Source organism: Onychostoma macrolepis, chromosome 03 (genome assembly GCF_012432095.1).
Source record: "Onychostoma macrolepis isolate SWU-2019 chromosome 03, ASM1243209v1, whole genome shotgun sequence".
Lineage (NCBI taxonomy): Eukaryota > Metazoa > Chordata > Actinopteri > Cypriniformes > Cyprinidae > Onychostoma > Onychostoma macrolepis.
The window spans coordinates 30,445,101-30,465,793 of record NC_081157.1 but is presented as its reverse complement, the minus strand read 5'-3'; the positions used below and the strand labels follow the sequence as shown (position 1 = coordinate 30,465,793).

The window sequence follows — 20,693 nt, the reverse complement described above, 5'->3', positions numbered from 1 at the left end:
TTCACTATTGTATACAACAAAGGGCCATGTATAATCCTTGCCATTTTCTCGTATGAATTGCTGCCCAGACACATTGTTTAACACAGTTGTAGGCTCTGTAGTTGAATAGTCAGTGACGCCTAAACTCGATGCTTAGAAGCTCGTTTATTAGACAAAGATTACCTCAGTACGTTGGATTTACCACTATAGGCTGCAATTATTTTGTCACTCTTTTCCTGTCAAAACATCTGAACAAAAGTTTCAGTTTGAGCCCTGCAGTGTGAGTGAGGTGCAGGAATTCAGTGCATTGTATAAGATCCAGGTTGACTTGTTAGAACTGGTACGTTTTGACATGTTTTTGTTTCTTTGCAGGTGATGCATTGAGTTGAGATAGAATCCCAAATTACTCGTTTTCCATCGGGCCATTAAAATGTGCCGAGCTTAATGGATAGGAATGCTTGCAAAAATAACTCTACAAAAACATCAGAAAGAGATTAAAAAAACAACAACTTAAATTTATGCTTTCCCCAAGTGAGTGTTGCTTTGCTCAATAAGGATGGTGTTTAAATCTTATTGGTAGGCTAGTAGTAAAAGTTGAACAGCTGTTTTCCACCATAATCATTGGGCTACCAGTAGGGCAAGTTAAAAAGGAACTGGCACGTAAAAAAAGGACTTTAGATCTCTGTTTTGATTTTGCTCAAAAATTGTTGCCCTTCTGTTACGTATTTGGGTATCCAGACAATAAGATTAAAATAAGTAATTCCCAATCCAGGTTTTAAAAAGCTGCATCCTTAAGTGGAAGATGATATTATAAGATATTAGTGTTTAGTGTGGATTTGATAAAAATATAATTTACTGTCTGCTATTGGTCGACAAACAGATGTTTCATTGATTTGAAACGATATTGCTATGTTAGTCTGATCGTTGCCAGTTGCTCTACTTAGTTTTAGTATTGTTTTTAAATATAGTAGTGTCTGCACTTTAAAAGTCAGCAGGACTTCCATAAGTGGAACTGCTTTTCATGCTAGAAAAAAAAATGAATGAGGGGGCCTTATATGCTTTTTATTTTAGGTAGGAAAGAAAGTATTAAGACCATTTAAAATGTATTTTTTTTTTTTTTTTGCATGTTCACCACTATGTTTTGCATTCTTGTGTAATTCTGTCATGGTCTTTGCTTTAAGTGACATTAAATCCGGTTTCCCCTTGATGTGTGAATTGGTCTGCTGAGCATGCTTTACGTCTACAGCATTGTAATGTCTATCATAATGTCGTCTATTGTCGTGTGGGAGTGCTCTTTATGTTTTTCAGAGCAGGTGGTGGGCTTTGAAGGACCAGTTAAGAGTGGCTCTGAGTATTTTAATGGTCCCGCTTTCTTTGCCTCAGTTTAAGACCTTATTCTAATTAGTGTCTCTCTTTTCTCTAATTTACAACAGTTCTTTCTGAATTGTTTTTAAGGGTCTGGCTTTAATTATAAGGGGTGTTGGTAGGGGAATTGCGAAAGCTCACCGCAAGGCCTGTTGGGTTGCAGACGAGTTGAGCAACATAAGCAATTAGGAAATTCCTGTGTCCTATTCAGCTGGTCTCTGACAGTGGCCATTTCTTTTGGAGGAGGAAAATAGTCGAATCCTTCTGAAAAACTCATGTTAAGGAATTGAACTCTTTCTGACCTACTGAACTTCTTGTATTTTTCTTCATGCATCTGAGATGACGACTGTGAGCGCTATAAAGCTGAGTGATTGGAAACAATTAACATGCCCTGCAAAGTCTGGGTTCAGAGGGATTATATGGCACTGGGAAATGTTTGCAGATGGGATATGAATATTTCAGAGATAATGTGAAACAACTGACTTTGTAAATTCCCACTGAGACCTTCTTGGACATACTTCTAGGTAAATGATCAGGGCAATAGTTTTTGGTTGCTGTTGTGTTGTGGTTCTGACACTGCACACAGACACGATGCTGGCTTTGAGGTTTAGCTTTATTTATTTGACAGGAGCTGCTGCTTATGTTACAGGCCATGGTGCAGACATCACTCTGATTCCTTTTCGAGAGGAGCGTTCACCCCTACAGAAACACCGAAAAAGAACTTGTTTTCAGAAAAAACTCGATAATATGCAAGAATGTTTACCGTGCATGGCCAAATGTCTGGACAAACTTGAGATTCAGTCATTCCAGTTGCACCCAAAAGTGAAGTACACAGCCATGGGCAAACAATGAGAGTAAAATGGAGCATATTGAGAAGCTTTAGGATGTGATGTGAAGCCATCACAGGATGCCACCTCTTTAAAATCTTCACATTTCAGTTTTGTCCTCATGCTCTCGAATATGGAAAGGAAACACAAAGATTTTTCAGACTTTTTGAAAGAGGTTAGGCAAGGCCCTTTCCTGTTTTAATACGTCTATACACACATGCACAAAAAATGGCTAATGCAGAAATGAGATGGGAATTGCATAACTTGATTGACCTGCACAGAGCATTTAAATCAACCTGAATGAACACCTTTGGGATAAAGCTGAATGCCAGCTAGTCTGACTGCCTGATATCAATGCCTGACATTAATGTTCTTGGGCTGAATGGAGCCAAATCCCATTGCTTTAAATAGGGACTAGGCATGCAAAAATGCATTCCTATGCATCAATCTGATAATTAAGATTTTTTTTTTTTCAAATGTGTATTGTGGAGAATAAACTTGGGCCCCGTTTACACTAGTGCGTTTTCGTTTTAAAACGGCCTTTTAGAATGAAAACGATCCTCGTTTATACTTGCGTTTCCGCTGCGTTTGAGAGACGATCTCCCTTTACACTACACACCCGAAAACGCATGCCATGTGGCCATTCATACAGGTACAACCATAGATTTGTATAGGTAGATCCCTATTATTTAGATGGGGGACGCATCTGCATGCTTGGAGCGGTCGAATGGGGAATCGTCATATCTATGGGTACAACAACGAGCATGATATTATTGTTTACCCGGTCGTCAAGGATACGCAGAGCAAATGTGGGCAGCCACGCCATCGTTTTCAAAAGTCTCCGTTTTGGTCCGTTAACACTAAAATGCTACCCTGGGGTTTTCAAACTAAAACGAGGTCTGCAGCGTTTTCAGAAGTCTCCGTTTTCGACCTCGAAAACGCCGGAGTAGTGTAAGCGATAGGCTTAACCGTAGCAAAAGTTATGCGTTTTAAAACGAAAACGCACTAGTGTAAACGGGGCCTTAAAAGTGTTCCCTAATGCGTGTCTTGATGATTATTTGTTCATCATGAGTTCCATTCCATTAATGTGTAGTTGTTGTTCTTCAAGACTCCTTGATTTAAAAGACGGCCCTTTTGGTTTAAAAAAATTCACATGGTATACAAATCTGGGTCACACTTTATATTAGGTGGCCTTAATTACTACGTACTTCAAAAAATAAGTACAATGTACTTATTGTGGTCATACTGTATTGCAAAACACTTCTGCTGCTATTGAGGTGGAATATGGGTAAGGTTAGGGACAGGTTTGGTGGTATGTGTAGGTTTAAGGGTGGGTTAAGGTGTAAGGGATGGGTCAACAGTGTAATTATAAATGTAATTAGAAATTAATTACAGATGTAATTACATAAAGGTATTATTAACAATATAAGTGCAATGTAAGAACATGTATGTACACAATAAGTGCATTGTATCAAATGATTAATTTAAATGTAAGTACATAATAGTTAAGGCCACCTAATATAAAGTGGGACCCAAATCTGTTATGAATATTTAATAGACAGTCTACCAAACATCTGTTTGTTACTTTGCAGACTTCATATTACCCATTTTCTATTGGATCAATAATAAATTAAGACTTCAGATGCAAAAACCTCTAAGTACATCTGAGATTTTTCTTTTAAGTATTTTTATCAGGCTCCTATGAAAATAACATTGGCCATTTTTAAAAACAAGGCATTCAGTAACTCTCTTATAACCCTTTTTTTGCTGTTAAAGTGAAATTACTGAACTTAAATATAGGAGCCTGAAAAAAATTATCATTTAAAAGAAAAAAATCTCACTCTTTTCCAGTGTAAATTGAATTTCTTCAACAAAAATTTCACTTCTTGAGACTTCTCAACAAACTCTGCAGTTGCAGTCCTCAGCATATTTTTGGAAATAATTATGAATAATTTCTGACTGAATTGTGACCCAGTTTCATATTTGGCCAACTCAATATAAACACTTGTTATTTTGAAACGAGAAACTTGATGAACAAGTATACTCTTCAGAAAGTTGTGTGGGCGTAGTGGTTAAAGAGTAACCCTAAAGGTTCTACATTCAAACCACATAAGGAGTGAACCGTAAACTGGACAGTTGCTGAGTTACCCAGTAACCATTGCACTCCTGAGGAGAGGATGACCCTGTAGTAAAAATGTACCATTCTTTGCTTTGGATTAGATGTGTCTCCTAAATGTCTTATTCTTTGCGTTATAGGACTGGACTCAAATGGCTAAAAAAAAAAACAGCGTCTTGTCATGTGACCCCTACAATTGTCCAGATCTTCTGTTCAAATGAATGAGGCAGTGCCCTTGCTGTGTGTTTGAAGAAAAGGCTTACGAGTGTGAAATGCACCCCTGGCCAAGTCAATAGATCTAGAGTTACGAGCCCAGTGGTTTTGCAATCCTTCATTTAGAAGAACCTTTTGTAATAATATATTCTTTCTTTCTTCTCAAGGAAATAAATCTGTTATTGCAAAAACTATAGATTCTGGTGTTCGTCTCGCATACTGCAGAATAACCTTCCAAGTCTCCCAAGTATGGATCTCCTCATGCTCTGCTATCTCCTCTCCTCCGTTTGCACCCCATCCAGAGGTCTAATCTGTCCTGTGGTTAATGTTTAGATGTAGTCCAAAGGGTTCACATCTGCTGTTAGCGATGTGCAATACAATGGCCCAACGGTTCATCAGCAGAGCAAGACTGCTTCCCTCCTAGGTTAATCGCATGCTAACCTCTACTACAAAAGGCTCATGTTGCCGTTGATGCCTTGTTGTTCCTCCTCCTCTTGTCATGCTAATGCACTATTTACACATGCAAAAAATGGACCCATTGTGCCAAGGTGTCTGCGGCACAGGAGGAAGTGCTGTGTGTGTGTGTGTATCTGTGAAAGTGTGTCCGAATCCATCTCTGGTTTGAGTAATAAGTGCGAAGTGCTCCTTCCACGCTGGATTGAGGAGAGGCATGTGGGAACGAAGAGCAGTCGCATCGGAGGAACTGGGGGAAGGGCTCATTAATTTCCACAGCCGTCCCCGTTTATACGTCATGCTTGAATAGATAGTGTGGCATATAGATGGACCTTTGTTGATTTAAATGCAAGCCATGTCCCACGCTAGGGTCAAACTTCAAGCACGTATCCGTTCCCGTGGATTTTCAGTGACCTGTCCAGAGTCGTTACAGACCCGGCTAACGTTTGTAAATGTTTCTGCAGATCCTATCGCTGTTGTTTTTATCAGTTTGACTTTAAAAGCTCTGAGGAGGCAGCGGACCGAATACCATACCGCGTCTCTGCGTCGTCTCTCGCTCCGATGTCAAAGCTGGCAAAATGAAAACATGCTTTTATTTAGACATTCCCCCTTTTGAAGCTGCACATCTGGTGGCTATTGTAATGACAGTTAACATAACATTTAGGATGAGTAATAATTACTCATGACATTTGTTTACAAGCAAAAGCAATTCGTGTTTGTGGTCTTTCTGTGCCTCTCGGTAAACATTCTTCTTTTGAAGGGAATTAAAAGGCCGTCCGGCAATAGAAACAGGTTTGCGGTTCCTGGATTTCAAAAGAAAACCGCAGAGCTTCACAGACTAATCATTCCACTTTTGCCAAGGCTATTCTCCTGAGTGGAATGTCATCATATCAAATGACAGCGCTTAAGGACTTTTTACAGCCTCATTTTATTCTGTCACTTCATAAGCAAACGTTTGATCCTCTCTTTCGCAGGTGATGCCTTCCCAGGTGCCTCTAGCCCATTCCTCGGCGGATACGTCAGCGCCTCCAGTGCTCACGGGTCGTCAGATCCGGCCTTCCGAGCCCCAAACCCAGCCAGCCTGCAAATGGCCCAGCTCTGGGCCTCTCACCCTCATGAAGGTAAGAATCGCAACCTTTCTATGTGTCCTTCGAGAAATGGGGAGAAACGTTGCAGCATGTCAGAGCTTAAAACGAAGCGAGCCCTGCATTTGCACGAGGCAGCCTGAACATATTGGGTTTAACGATTAGGTTTGTTGGCAGATCAGTGAACTCAGACAAAGGCTGTAGTCAGAGGTCTGGGTGACAGGCAGGACCGGGTGCAGGGGCTAATGGAAAAAACACACCCTCTACTATACGACCCACAGGGACTTTTAGGCGGCTTTATATTTGAAGTTAATGGAAATCGACTTGGTATTGGAAGTACGAGCATGTGCTGTGGACTGTGCTTGAGCAGATAAAGGTGCAGTATTGTTTTTGATAAGCGAGTGTGTGTGGCTGGTTAAGGCTGTCGGCCGGTGATGTGTAATATGCAGTCATGTCTGATGTCTACGATGGATTACTTCTCTCTCTCTCTCTCTCTCTCTCTCTCTCTCTTTCTCTCTCTCTCCCTTTTGAAGTCAATAAACTAGATTTGTGTGAATGGTGTGCAACGACTGTAGAAAAGACAATAAAAAATCAATTTCGTCCCTGCAATCCTAATGTAGAATAGGCCACATCTGACAGCCGCTCTGCTGCAACGTAATTGTAACCAATTCCTTTCTTGAAATAGCTGGTGTCGGTCAATAGTCAATATCTAAGAGATTTGACAGGGCTTAAGATAGATATTAGTGCTGCAGTTCTTTGTTTAACAGTGCTATGTATATTATATTGTATTGTTGTGTTTAGATACAGAGCCTTAGCTTGAAGTAGCTTATAAGGGCTCAAGTTTTTTGTCTGTACTAGTTTGTACCGTTTGGACAAGTAGTTCAAATCACACAAGCTTTTGAAACAAGTCTCTTATTCTCACCAAGGCTGCATTTATTTGATCAAAATACAGTAGAACTAGTATAATACTACCTTTTAAAATAACTTTTTTTTATTATTATTTGAAAAATATTTTGGGATGTCTTTTATTCCTGTGATTTGCAAATCTGTATTTTCAGCATCATTACTCCAGTCTTCAGTGTCACACGATCCTTCAGAAATCATTCTAATATGCTGATTTTCCGCTCAAAAACATTTCTTACATACTTTCAATGTTAATGAAAACTAGAGAGACATTAGAGAAACTGATTAGGCTAATATTTTTTGGAAACTGATACATTTTCTTCAGGGTTCTTTAATAAATAAAAAGTTCCTGACAAGGAAATGACAAAGTCCTCTGATAAAAATAATCTTACTGATTCTAAACTTTTGAACAGTAGTGTACCCTTTTTAAACCATTAAATTTAAGTGTATAAATGGCAATAAAATCTGGTTCTGGAATTATACAAGTATAATGTAACACTGTGGCAGCAATGGCATATGATGATTAATGATTTCTTTTCTTTTTCTTTTCTTTTTTTTTAATCCATTTTAACCAGTGCTTCCAAGGCAAATCACAAAATATCACAAATCATTCTTGAGCTTTTTTTAAAAAAAAAATTGCATCTATATCTGTAGTTTCCACTCAGGTTAAAAAATCTGAATGTCATAAAAACATAAATAATAAAGCACCATAGTTTATGTGCATGCCATCTTACAGAGTGAATAAATAAATCAACTTCTATTTATTCATTCATTCACAAGCAAAGCTTTATGCACGTTAGAGAATTTATTTGTATCTTGGTGTTTCCGTCCAGAATTTCCTGAACTCGCATAAAATAATGCAGATAAAACTTTGCTTATATTAGCTAGATAACATTACCTTAGCAGATATTTCAGTTTGCGCAATACATGTATATGATCAACCGATGTAAGCTTTAGTGTCCAAAACCTCCACCAAACCACTCTCCTTGTTAAGCCCTGTAGAGTTTTGAGATCTTTATTTTGCCCTGCAGTTGCATTACACATTTCCTTCATATTCCCTCCTCCTCACCTCATCCAGTGTGTAAAGTCAAGCCCTTATCTGTGCTCTAACTTCAAACTTGCACGCTCAAGCAAGATGATTCATTCGGCACTGAAGCTGTTCCAGCCCCTGCCATTTTGAGAAGACAGAGATTTCAGCTCTCAAAATGGTTCACATGTATACCAAACAATTGAAAGAAAAGCAATGCTAGCTCTGTAAAAGGGCGTGGGCGGATTATTAACAAGGTTTGTTGAAGGGCCTTGTACCCATAGGCCTTTGTTTCAAGTCCCCACAGAGAAAGTACAGATGAATTGTCTAAAACCTTGGCACAGATCATAGCAAGCCTGCCTCGCTCTGCCTGCGTAGAAATGCGATGAATAGCTGACATTGAAGTGTACTCTGTCTCCGCAGCCTGTGAAAATATTTGAACATGCCTGTTTATTCTGAAGGGTGCACCTGGCTCTTATTAACTGAAGGAAGTCGAAGTAGCAGCTGTGGAATTTAGCTATTTTTACACGAAACGTGCGAAACAATCGGGCATGCCGCACTCCCTCCGATCCGGATTGCAAATAATAAGGGAAAAAACACTGCTGTGCTGTCGGAGTTTTCTTTGAAGTTCAATTAATAAACATGAATCGCAGCGAACTGTGAAATGTTACAGTTTGTTTGGACGCGGGGCTCGTATATGTAGCGGGTATTTGCACGATAATTCCTCAAGTGGTGGTTAACTTTAAAATACGCAATTCACGCAAATTATTATTATTATTATTATTATACTACTTTTTTTTTTTTTTTTTTTTTTTTTGGCGAGGACAAGGTGTTCCACATCAGTGGAGCCTTGTGTGACAGTTTGAACCTCGTCTCTGTTTGTTTTAGACAAGAATCAGAGTATCCCTGGAATGTGTCCTCCCTGGTTTTAATTCACGGGCCGATGTGGTTTCGCAGCTGCACCACTCCTTTGTTTTGTCCAAGCATGTGTCTGTGGCCGTTATCTGCAGCGATCTGTGGTTTGTAATCAGATGCGTGGCCGTTGAGGTCCGATCACCTTTGGACTGTGCAGGAGATACTGGTGGCTGCAGGGCAGCGCTGTGTGATTGATCGAGCGTCCATGCCTGCTGCTTGCGTCGCACGTTGGACTCTGCTCAGAAAGGAATGCCCCTCTTTGACTATGATGATGGATTTGCTGGCACAGGTAGCGCTTTGATGTTTTGCTGCGCTTCCTGTGGCGTCCCTGGGGTCCAGATGACGGTTTTGAATACTGATGTGTTAGTGAAATTGGAGATGTATAATAAAGATAATGAAAAGAGAGAGTGTGGAGGCGGATGCATGTTGGCAGAAATTCTGGAAGGTGCTTCTTTCTGGTGCACACGAAGGGGTTTGTTGAAATTCGTGCAGCTTCTTCTGACCTTTGCAGCCCCTCTGCGCCTAAATACAGGTTTTGAACCACCTCCTCTCCTTCAAAGCCTTTTTCTATGACTTTTATATAGTCCGAACCTCAGGGAACAGTTTTTCTCTTTTATGTCAGCAAGGGTATGTCGTAGCATCTTTGCTTTTGAATGTTAATGGCCTCCTTTTTTGACTGTTCCTTTTTGAGCTAAATTCCCCTCTCCACACGTAGCCCATTTACACGTAACCTTCCGCTGTCCTTAGTAATAGATCCCTAAAGAATGAGCTAGGTTAAATGGTTCTGTGCTCCAGAAAACACGCATATCTTTCCTCTTTACAGTCATACTGACTAAACCAGTTATGGTAAAACACCACTTTTTCTTTTTAAAATGTATTATTGTTGTTATTATTTCAGAAGGTATTCTTATCTACACTGTTCTCACAGCCATAGAAATCCTGGAATTATCAGGTAATTTTAAAAATGATTGGAAACATCATAAAAATTAATAATCTTAATTTCTTCCATGGAAAAAATCTAGGCTATATAAATAACAAATTAAAAATTGTTTATTATTATTATTATCATCATCATCATCATCATCATCATGTTTTTCATGCTTGAATGAATTAGCAGTAGTAAATATTAATAAACAAGAGTATAATATAATATAAAAATGAAATCACAATAATAATGTTATTTTAATTCTAAACTCAAAAAGAAATGTCCTCTCTCATTCAACAGCTTTTGTTTCCAGCAAATGTCTGAACAAGATGTCTTAAACAAACTGAACAAGTTTCTCAGACATTTGAACAAAAATTAAATAATGTCTTGCTGAAAAAATTATATTTGTTTAAAATCTTATTAGAAACATTTGTAGATTTGAAAGTTTAAATGGTTCATATCCTTTTATTAAAATGCATACTAATGGATATTCTGCCCAGCAATCCCTAAAAAAAAAAAAAAAAAAAATGTATTTCAAGTAATCATGAGGGCACTGAGAAGTCATGTACATTCATTGGTCAAAATGTGTGGGAACCCTGTATCTAGCTTCCTGGCTTGTCAGGAAGTTTCTCTGCATTAGGCACATTGTGGTGCAGAACTGTAGGAAATGGCAGTGGCAATCAAACCTAATTAGTCTGCAGATATCGTGTAGGCCGAGACTTTCTCTCTATTTCACTTTAGAGAAAGCGAGATTAGATGTGATTAAAACTGAGATTAGATGTGCCGTACATTGAGAGCACGTCTGCCTCCACCACACCCCTCACGAGGCATGCAGAAGAACACCGAAATAAATGCGGCGCTGCAGTTCTAGCCCTGTTGCTAAGAGTAGGACGCCTTCAATCATCTCTCGGTATGGTGTGGGAATGCAATCAGCGGCATAGCAGTACCCAGTCACCTGAGATGTACTAAATAGAGTGACCAGCCTTTGAACCACTGCTCTTCTTACATGTAGTGCCATAAAGACACACACTGTGCAACGTGCACTTTAAAACAAGGTTGTATTTTTAGACCGTCAATAACACTTAATGTTCTCACGTTACTGTTATCACTAATTACGAAGACTTTGCTTTGACTGCGAGGCTGCGATTGTAGATAAGTGTTGAGTAACCCTGGTGTTTTATTTGCAATGTCTCGTCTCCAACTCCCAATTAAAATAAAAAACGAATGCAGTCTTTCCATGTAAATGTAGCTTATTTGGACAGATCGGCCGATGAATGTCTTTGCCACCCGTACAATGCATAAATAAACAGCTCAACCACTGGCATTTTGGCAATCGTGTGACTAAATAATATTACCGCACTAGCTTTGTGGGCTGACTCAGTCCTTTATTTAGCCTGTTGTTGACACTGTGTTTTAAGCAGCCCTGCCTGCTCTGTCCGAGGAATTTAATCTATGGCATATGAGATCCACAGAGAGCGATTGAAGACACGGTTTCTGTTTCTGAGGCTTTGAGGCCGTTTCCGTGTGCCCCCAATAAAACTTGCTTCAGAGCTCTGGTAACGCTCATTGAAATGGGCCGACCTTTGACCCTGCCCCTCCTAGACCCTATATCTATCTCTCTCTAAACATTGCGTCGAAGAACTGACCGCTCTGGGCGCACACAAGTCAATCCATAATGGTTGATGTGACCTGATTTGAATTGCATTGATGGCAAGAACTAATCCATTACACCTAAGACACTCCTGCTGTTGTTCATAAACTGAACTTGTCGATATCTGCGCTCAGAGGAGACTGGTCTGTTCACACTGCAAATTTGATTGCCAAGAATGAAGAGTTTTCTATACACTTCTTGTAATCTTTGTTTATTTGGAAATTAGTTCTAACCCTCTGCTTTCTGGTCTTCTTCAGTTGCAGTAATTTGTTGTGAAATCTTAAAAGGTGCTTCAACAGCCATGTGCCCCCGTAGCTTGGCCGTAAATCCAATATAACGGCTGCTTGACCTTTCTCCAGCAAAGCTTCTGTGAACGTGTTGCAATTTTGCCAGAGGGATGGGAGAAGCGTACATTCCAGCCTCATTTTGCTCCATTCATTTGCAGCAGAAGCCGCTCTCGCTTCTCGTTTCAGCAGCTAGTATTTAGCGCGAACACATCGTTTACGCCGCGCTCTTTGATTTAGTGGTTACTCATCTCTTCAGGGTGTTCTTATGAGTCATTCCAGCACCACCTGACCTCTCGCCAAAGTGCCAAGCCTGCATGACGCAGCCGCTGGTGTTCTGAGTAATTGCGTGCTTTAAGACGCGGCTGTCCGAATACAAACATTTCATTCGCCTGTCCTCATGCAGAGTCACTCTCGGATCTGTGTGCACCGGGGGCCAGGGCGGTGCGGGCCTGCCAGTTCACTCCATAAAAGCAGCAACAGGCCTCGTATGCGCCTCGGGTCCTGCTGGTTTTAAATGCGAGCGTGCCCCACCCACAATGCATTGCAAGTCTCACAATGGAGGTTCTGAGTGAAGGATGTGATCCACCCCATTTGAATGTATCTTCTACAAGCAGGAATGATGAATGCACTTACATGACCTAATAGATCTTCCAGAGGATTATACTCTAAACATTTCATCCTCCCCTTTGAATGTCGAGCATTTCTATCTTTAGAGGGCCGTTTGTTCTTAGCCCTGACAACCCTTTTGTCTTTCATTAAAGCTTTTTTTTTTTTTTAAAGGAGGGATAATGTTATGTGTCAGCACTATTTGTGCATGCCTTTGTGCTTTTGTTTATGGCTGTTTGTAGTGTTTGAGGTTATGAATGTGCATTTGTGCGTCTTTGCCCTTGGTGAAATCTTAGATGAAATTCATGACTTTGCATGTGTGAATGGCCGCTCCCCGGTTACCAGATGTCAGGTTTGAGAAATATTTCTCTCCCTTTGCTTTGGGTGGTAATAAGTCAATTTTATGATTGGGCTGAGGTGAGATGCTGCTCCGGCTATCAAGCAGATTCATGAACTGATAAGATAATAAATCGTCAAATCTGCGTATTTGTAAGTGTGCATAATTTGGCTTTGAATAATGACAGCGAAAGATTTTTGCTCGGCTGGAAAAAGGTTTTGTGGACCGATGTACAGTCAATGACTCTAGTGTCGCTGTTATAAACTATTTTCAAAGGTTACTGTACTAACGTCCCTTCTGCCTGATGATAGCCAGATACAGATGCTGTATTAAATACTGGAGGTAGTACTGACAGTTTGGGCCACTCCCTTAGTCTCTCGAATAACAGGACTTGACATGTCTGTACTCTCTCTCTCTTTTCCAGGTTTTCCTCATTTGCCAAGCAGTTTGTACCCCAGCCCTTACATTCCCTTGGGCCACCTTGAGCATCCACAGCTCAGCCAACATGCACTCTTTGACTCACAAAAAGGTCTGTGTATGTCTGTGAAATAACATGTTTAACCATTATCACTGTGATTTATGTGTGTATATGACGATCATAACATTTAGGCCTGTATGTGTATATAACGTTATCTATCGGGTGAATCTTTCTAAACTGTGAAGAATTATCCAGGTCATGGTTCACCCTAAATTCAAAAGGTAAAAAAATGAAAATGAAGCCTGTTTTAGGACTATAAATTACCTACAGTAATGCAAAATAATAAGAATAGTAATAATGGTAATAATAATTGTTTAATATCAAAATTAACTATTTTTGGTAGTTTTTCTTGTACTAAATTTATGTAGGAATTTAATGTTATTATTTTATCATGTATATTTTTTGCATTTTCATATTTTGATTTGGAGATGAAAAGATACCTGGCATTTCTTCATGAAAGTACCAGTAGTGTGTGTGTATGTATATATGTGTATATATGTATGTGTATATATATATGGCTCTCTGAATGTTCTCTTTCACACTATTATTATTTTCTGTAATATGTTGTCAGATGGAAATTAGGCTTTAGAGCTAAAGTGTGTATGGATGAGTGGTTTGATAGATTGCTAGCTATTATGCTAGATGGACTACTTTAGAGCTATGAACCATGCCATTTTTGCAATGGCTTTATGTTCATAACCCTGTGTACTTGTACCTGTGTACCTGTGTCACAGTAAAATGTTACCATGCAAAACTTTAGACTTAATTCTGCCTCAACAGATAGCACTTTGTTGAGTGTTTTAACAACTTAATAGTATATGGTCTATCTTTTTATATACTTTCTGCACTTTAGGGCCTTTGAGCAGTCTTATCTTTTACACCAGCTGTCTTAAGGTCTGTCAGGCTCACTCTTTCTGTTTTGTTCTCATTTTCTCAGAGGGGTTTTACCTGCCAGGTTCAGTGCACTCCCAGTCTGCAATGGCCAGGAGCCCAGTGGCTCACATGCCCGGCTCATTCTCCAGGGAAAAGGAGGCCCTGCCTCCTCACAAAAGCTGTAAAGACTCAAGTAGGGATCTGGGAAAAGAGAAGCCCTGTAAGAGTGACCTCGGCCACTCCCTCCCAAGGAAGGAACGAGAAAGGCCAAAAGAGGAGTCACGGCCCCACAGTGTGGTGGACCTCACCTTGGATGTCAAGGCGGAAGACGAGCGTAGAGTAAACAACTCGGAGAGGTCTGCGAAAACTGCTGCGCACGCTCGTCCTTTCTCTCGACAGCACTCGCCTGCTCTGAGCACTACGGACACTAAACCCAAACAATCTCACCAGAGTTTACTTGGCAACTGCGGGACGAGCAGCAGCACGCCAACCCGACACCCGAGTACGGAACATGACAGGAGGGACAGGGACCGGGATGACGAAAACAGCCGACTGGGGGGCCACCTTTCCTGCGACAAGCAGAAAAGAAGCGATTCGGTTGCTACATCAGCTGGCACTCTGCATGTGTCCTATGCCAGTCCCTCTTCCTTGCAGCCCAACCCATCCCATCTCCCGCCCAGGCTGGTGTCCTCTGGCACCTACCCTCCCCCTCACCACATGCCACCCAGCATGTACCCGCTCTACTCTACAGCAAAAGAGCCAGGCAAAGAACACAGAGTGATAGCTCCTACTTATGTGCCTTCTGTCGAGGTTTACGACGAGCGAAAAGGGCCAATTCAAATTGCCTCCCAAGCTCGAGATAATAAAAATGACAAGAGCAGGGAGAGGGACTCGCACAGATCAGCCCTGCAGGTGGGGAATGAGAGAACGCATATGGACCATGGTCGGTCCTCCGTTAGGAGCGAGTCTCCCCCTCATGGAGACGTTAAGAAAGACATTTTACGAGAGGAAGGCTCGATAATTAGGTCAAATGGTTTGGCCATGAAAAAGCCCTTGCATTTGGAAATGTGCGCACACAAATCTGGAAACAACCCAGATGCCAGGGACTTATCCAACACTACATCAAAACACATGATCAAAACCGGACTTGAGTCCGAATCCCGCAGCCAAGAGCGGGATAGGGTTCAAAGGTCCGCTCATCCGTTTTCTGGAATGGATCCAGCTACGCTCCATTCGGAACAGCATCCGTTGAGGGCCTTGGGTTCCGCCGAACCCAAGTGGAAGCCTTTCGAGATGGGCAATTATGCTACCAGTCACATTGCTGCATTGGCGGCCCAACACACCCATGGCACTCGAGGTGAAGAAGAGGGCAAGCGAATGTACTTGGATACTACTGGCTTACATAGACCAGTAGGCAGCGGAGGAAGTCCCAAGGGCCACGGGGAGGTTTCGGCCATGCAGAGCCTCATCAAGTACAGTGGCAACTTTTCCAGCGAGTCTGGCTCCAGGCACGGATCTGATAGCCGTAGTTCGTTTGGAGGACTGGGCAGCATGAAACTGGAGGCTGGTTATCCCGGAGTGTCCAGAGTTCAGCACCTTCCGCCCCAGCAGTCTGGAAAGCAGTTGAAGAAGGAACCCGAGAGACCTGAGAGCGTTAAATCCTTTGGCAGAGAAGGAAGCTCTTCTCAGGGGGAAGCCGAGGTTCGTCATCCACCGGTAGGCATTGCGGTGGCTGTTGCCCGCCAGAGGGACAACAGCAGCAAACCCAGCTCGGTATCGGACAGGGACAGGTCGATTCTTGGAGGAGCCATCAAAGGTGTGTTTCTTCTTATCTTTAAATGCATCATTCTTAAAGAGATGGTACACCCAAAAATGAACATTCCATAACCTGTTACTCATCCTCATCTTGTTCCAAAGTTATTTTCTTCTGTGGAACACAAAAGGATATATGTGACCCGTGCTGGAAAAATAAGTCGGAATGGGCCAAATTTGAGCTAAAGGCAAAAAAAGTAAAAAGTGTTGATTTTAGTCGAATTTGAGGTGTTCAACAAAATGAGTTCATTAAGCCCTCGTCTAGTGATCCCAATGCTCCAGATAGTAATTAAACATCTAAAATGATCTTTAGTTGTATGTTTTCTGAGAGGAGTACCTTTTCTCCACTTGCTTCTTGCGCTGACTGTCATCCGAAGTGCGCAATCCCGATAAATACACACAGAATTACAGTATTGCAGTATTCATGAAAACATAAACTTCTGTCTTAAGTGAACTGGGGAACTTTTGAGTAACGGTACACGTATTCGTACCGAACTTTATTTCATTTACCTCAGTAAGTCATCAGTGTCCACAGATGTTAGTTCACTAGAGAAATGAGGTCTAGAGTGGAGCATTACACCATATGCTCATTATATTTTACTAAACCTGTTAGTCTTAATTAAAATGTATGTTTAAATTAATCTGTTATGAAACATGCTATGACAGCCAGTGTGTAATTGAATATATTTGAACAAATATCCTAGAAATTTTATTATTTAAGTTCATTTAAAAACTGCATTATGTGCAATTTACATGTTTGCATACAATTTTTTGGAGTGTTGATCATCTGTTTAAAAATAAATAGTAAATAAATTTAAGTTTGAGTTAAGTTGTTAGACCTAATTGTAACCTTATAATGTAAAAGGGCTCCCTATAATTTCAAGCATAAACTGAGGTAGATTTTTATCACTAAGAAAATTTAAACTATAACTGAATGTATTTAAAGGAAGAGCAACTTGTTCAGTAAACCACTGTTTATTTAAAAAAAAAAAAAAGTTAAATTTTTCCTCCTGCTGTACCGAAATCGTACCGAATCGTGATGTTAAATCCGAAGTATGTACCGAACGTCTTATTTGTGTACCATTACACCCCTAGCCGTCTGTCTCATTAATGTTAATCTAACAATAAAAGAAAAGAGGGAATCCCTGGCTGCACTTGATTGAACTGCTTTTGTAGTTTTAATAATCAATTTATTTGTACTGAATGCACTAAAAGGGATTTTTGCAATTGCATAATTTTTTTCTTTTATATATATTTTTTTAATTTATAATAAAGATAAAGTTAGAAAATGGCTATATTGTGATTTATTAATAAGAAAAAAACTAGAGGAAAAGATGCAGCGTTGCTAGGTGATTTTTGCTTTGGAACCTTCAGAAAAAACTTTAATTTTTGGATCGATGACTCGACTTCAAACCTGTTGTAGCTCAGTCATTTAATGGAGAATGTGTAAATAAAAATATTTTTTTTGAAAATTTGCTCATTGTGACTCATTTTGCTAGCACTGGTCACGTATTTAAAAAAAAAACTATTTTGATGTTGTTTTGGACCCAGTTGACTTCTATTGTTTTTTTTTTTTTGTTTTTTTTTTTTTTGTGGTCAGCAGAAAAAAGCAGCACAACTAACCCTTTGAGGTGGCAAAAAGTGTACATTTCTGGTCTCTGTTGTTACATGCTTTCACGCCTTTAACGAAACTGAAGAACAACACACTGACCCAGTCTTATTTTCTGTGGTTACAGCCCATTTACGTGGGCATGCTCGACAGCAAGGTCACTCCCTCTTTCGTTTCATTTCTTAAACAGCATGAGCTTTGCTATTGCTTTGGCCCACAGCGTTTCCTGTTAGCATAGGGAGTGTGTTAAACCTTTCACTAAGACACTGCATGCCCGCCTGCTTATAAACACAATTTACAGAGCTCTACTAAAGGTGGCAAACAAGCAGTGCATTCTAATATGACTTTAGGTTTGTTGCTTAGCAATCGAATCTGCTTCGGAAAGGGACAGAAAAGGGTGGGGAGTAAGGCATTAAAATATGTTCTCCTGTGTGCAAGGAAATTGCAGTAATAACATTAGTCCCCACACTCTGAGAGAAGGTTTGAATTTACATTTAAAACAAGTGTTGGGGACAGAGCTTTGCTTGACTAATTTGCCCTCTTTTTGATGCAAACGGATAGCATGTCGGACAGGCTTTTGGTAACCTTGGAAACAGACTGAAACCTTTTCCCTGGAGCATGACCGAGATCTGTGTGCACTTTCGTCCCCCTCCTCGGTTTAGAAGAACACAATCTCTTCTCAGCTGCTGTCTGTCAGTACTGAAAGGTTCAATACACTCCTAACTAAATCCTGCTCCGATACTTTCTGCGTGTTTATCTTTTCCTATACAGGGCTGTGTTGCTGTGGTATTTTGAACACAGACTTCAAAGGCTCTTTTAGTTTAGTTTGAATTCTGAAACACTGCTTGTTTTGTCTGGTGATTCTCCAAATGTCTGTCTCAAATGAAGAGCAATTTGAACCGTATATGACACCACAGTGGTGTTGAAACATTGATAAGTGATTGATGGGCCTCAATGGGTTCTTGTAAATGTGATATGTTACTCTGCATAGGTTCTCCATGGGTTTTTTCCCCCTGCGCGGTGTGTCTGTAATCTCATAGATGTGTAAGACACTGCTTATGACTGGTGCTGAGTGTCAGGACTGATAAACACCCTTAAGAGTTTGGGCTATTTCTGGAGCGATGTATTTATAAAGAGAAAACAGTAATATTTAAGTCTTGCCAGACTGGCAGACACTGGTTTCATTGTTTGTAAGCTAAGAATGGTAAGAGATGTGTGTATTGGTATCAAACGTATCTTAAATGATGAGGTCCCACTTTATATTAGGTGTCCTTAACTACGATGTACTTGCATCAAAAAATAAGTACAATGTACTTATTGTGTTCATTTTGTGTTGAAGTGGGATAGGGGTAAGGTTAGGGACAGGTTTGGTGGTATGGGTAGGTTAAGGTGTAAGGGATGGGCCAAGTGTAATTACAGAAGTTAATTAAAGATGTAATTACATGAAGGTAATTTAAGTATTTTAAGAAATGTAAAAACGTGTGTACACAATAAATGCATTGTTTCAAATGATTAATTTAAATGTAAGTACATAATAGTTAAGGCCACCTATTATAAAGTGGGATCAAGTTAGCAAATTTGGTTAAAATATTTTGGATCGGATGGTAATGTCTTCAATTGGTGTAATGTCCTGTAGGTCCAATCCACACAGAGGAAGAGCGAGGAAACGAGAGGACACGTCATGGGGACGAGCGCCTGCTGTCGGGACGTGTGGAGCGTGAGCAGGAGAAAGTGTTAAGGTAAGATGAGAGTTTATAAGCGCTGGTGAAAAGCGCCTTGAGCACTTTGAGTGCATGTTGAAGCAAGCTCTCAGAAATGTACTGGGCATTGGTCTAGCTGCTAATTCAATCCTGCGTTTGGAGTTTTAGTTGCATTAGTTCAGCAGGTCTGGAAAGACGCTGGAACCTTATATATCCTCTTATATTTATGTAAACGTCTATTTTAGTTCACAAGTCATTTCTTAGGATAACTTTTCAAACTCTTACGTTTGAGATTTATAAAGGTTTATGTTTCACTGGCTGTAAATTTTAACTGTGTGGTGACAGCTGTTGATGTTGCTTTAAACAAGACTGAGGGCTGAAATCACATTGACGTTGGTCATTTTTGTGGTAAGCCATACGGAATAATGTGTGTGTGTGTGTGTGTGTGTGTGTGTGTGTGTGTTTTGTATTCAAAATAGTTTTATAAAGAAATTAACTGTAGACCAACCGTGAAAATTTAGTCATATGTACTCTGTAGCCTAATAAAAGCGTTTTAATTTACATAGTGCATCACCTAAAGCTTATCACATGATTGGCCGTATCCTAAGTAAATGTGTCATGGCTCACTGCAAATGCAGTTCTTTAGTGGCATTAGTGGTGTCCACATTGTTTGCTGTCAAGACCACTGCCATATTGTCCAGCACAAGATAAACAAAAATGAGTGAGGGCACCTTTTAGAGTCCCAGCATTAAAATATGGGTATTTTCTACAACTTTCACTTTCTAATGTCAAATGGTATATTACCCTGTCATTTTTGTTTTTGTCATACAAAGTCAAATGTGTCAACTGTTTTGGTTCAGAGGTTTGATTGAAAATGGAACGGGACATTTTTACAGTTTTCTCCTAAAAGCAAAGAGAGCTAGTGATTGAATGTCTTTTTCTTTTTTTTTTTTTTGAGCCCTGATGTTGTGTGGAAGCTGGTGATATGGGCAGCTAATGCATAGATGCCCTGTGAAGGTGACTCATTAAAGTCACTTCAGTACAAATCATTACAGTGACGGCTTGAATATGTGGATCTTTTAGGATACTCTCTCTGCTGCCTTGGTCAAAGCTAGTTTATAATCTCAGCAGACATTAAGCAGCAGTACTGAAATGCTGATATGTGCCAAATAGGTGTTTTTTTTAAAAAAAACAAAGATTTTAGAAGCCTGGATGAAAGTCCTTTAATTAAAAGCACACTTTTATTAAAATAATTCACCTTGTAGTAAGGATTAAGCATATCCATCCAGTGCGAATGGATTCTTGTTCCTTTGATTCCACACACTGGCTAAACGGTGCAACATTTTACTTTCATTGGTCACACTCTCAGTGTGGTGTTCTTTAGAGTGGACTGATTTATGGCAACAGTTCTCAGCAAATATGAGCCTATTTTCAAAGTGTGGCTCTCATTTCGAGGAGCAGGAAAAAGTCAGTCTTCCCCACTGGGGAAATTGGTGCTTATAAAAGCGACTGGCTCTCTCAGCAGGATTCCA

At 40.2% G+C, this 20,693-nt stretch overlaps 1 protein-coding gene across 1 annotated transcript in view; it reads left to right on the top strand.

The window, feature by feature from the left end:
- Window positions 1-20,693, top strand: part of tnrc18 (trinucleotide repeat containing 18) — a 66,517-nt gene that overhangs the window by 11,395 nt on the left and 34,429 nt on the right. The window contains 4 exon segments of the mRNA XM_058768441.1: window positions 5,928-6,074; window positions 13,114-13,218; window positions 14,105-15,856; window positions 19,098-19,200. Coding sequence (XP_058624424.1) covers window positions 5,928-6,074; window positions 13,114-13,218; window positions 14,105-15,856; window positions 19,098-19,200 — 2,107 coding nt within the window.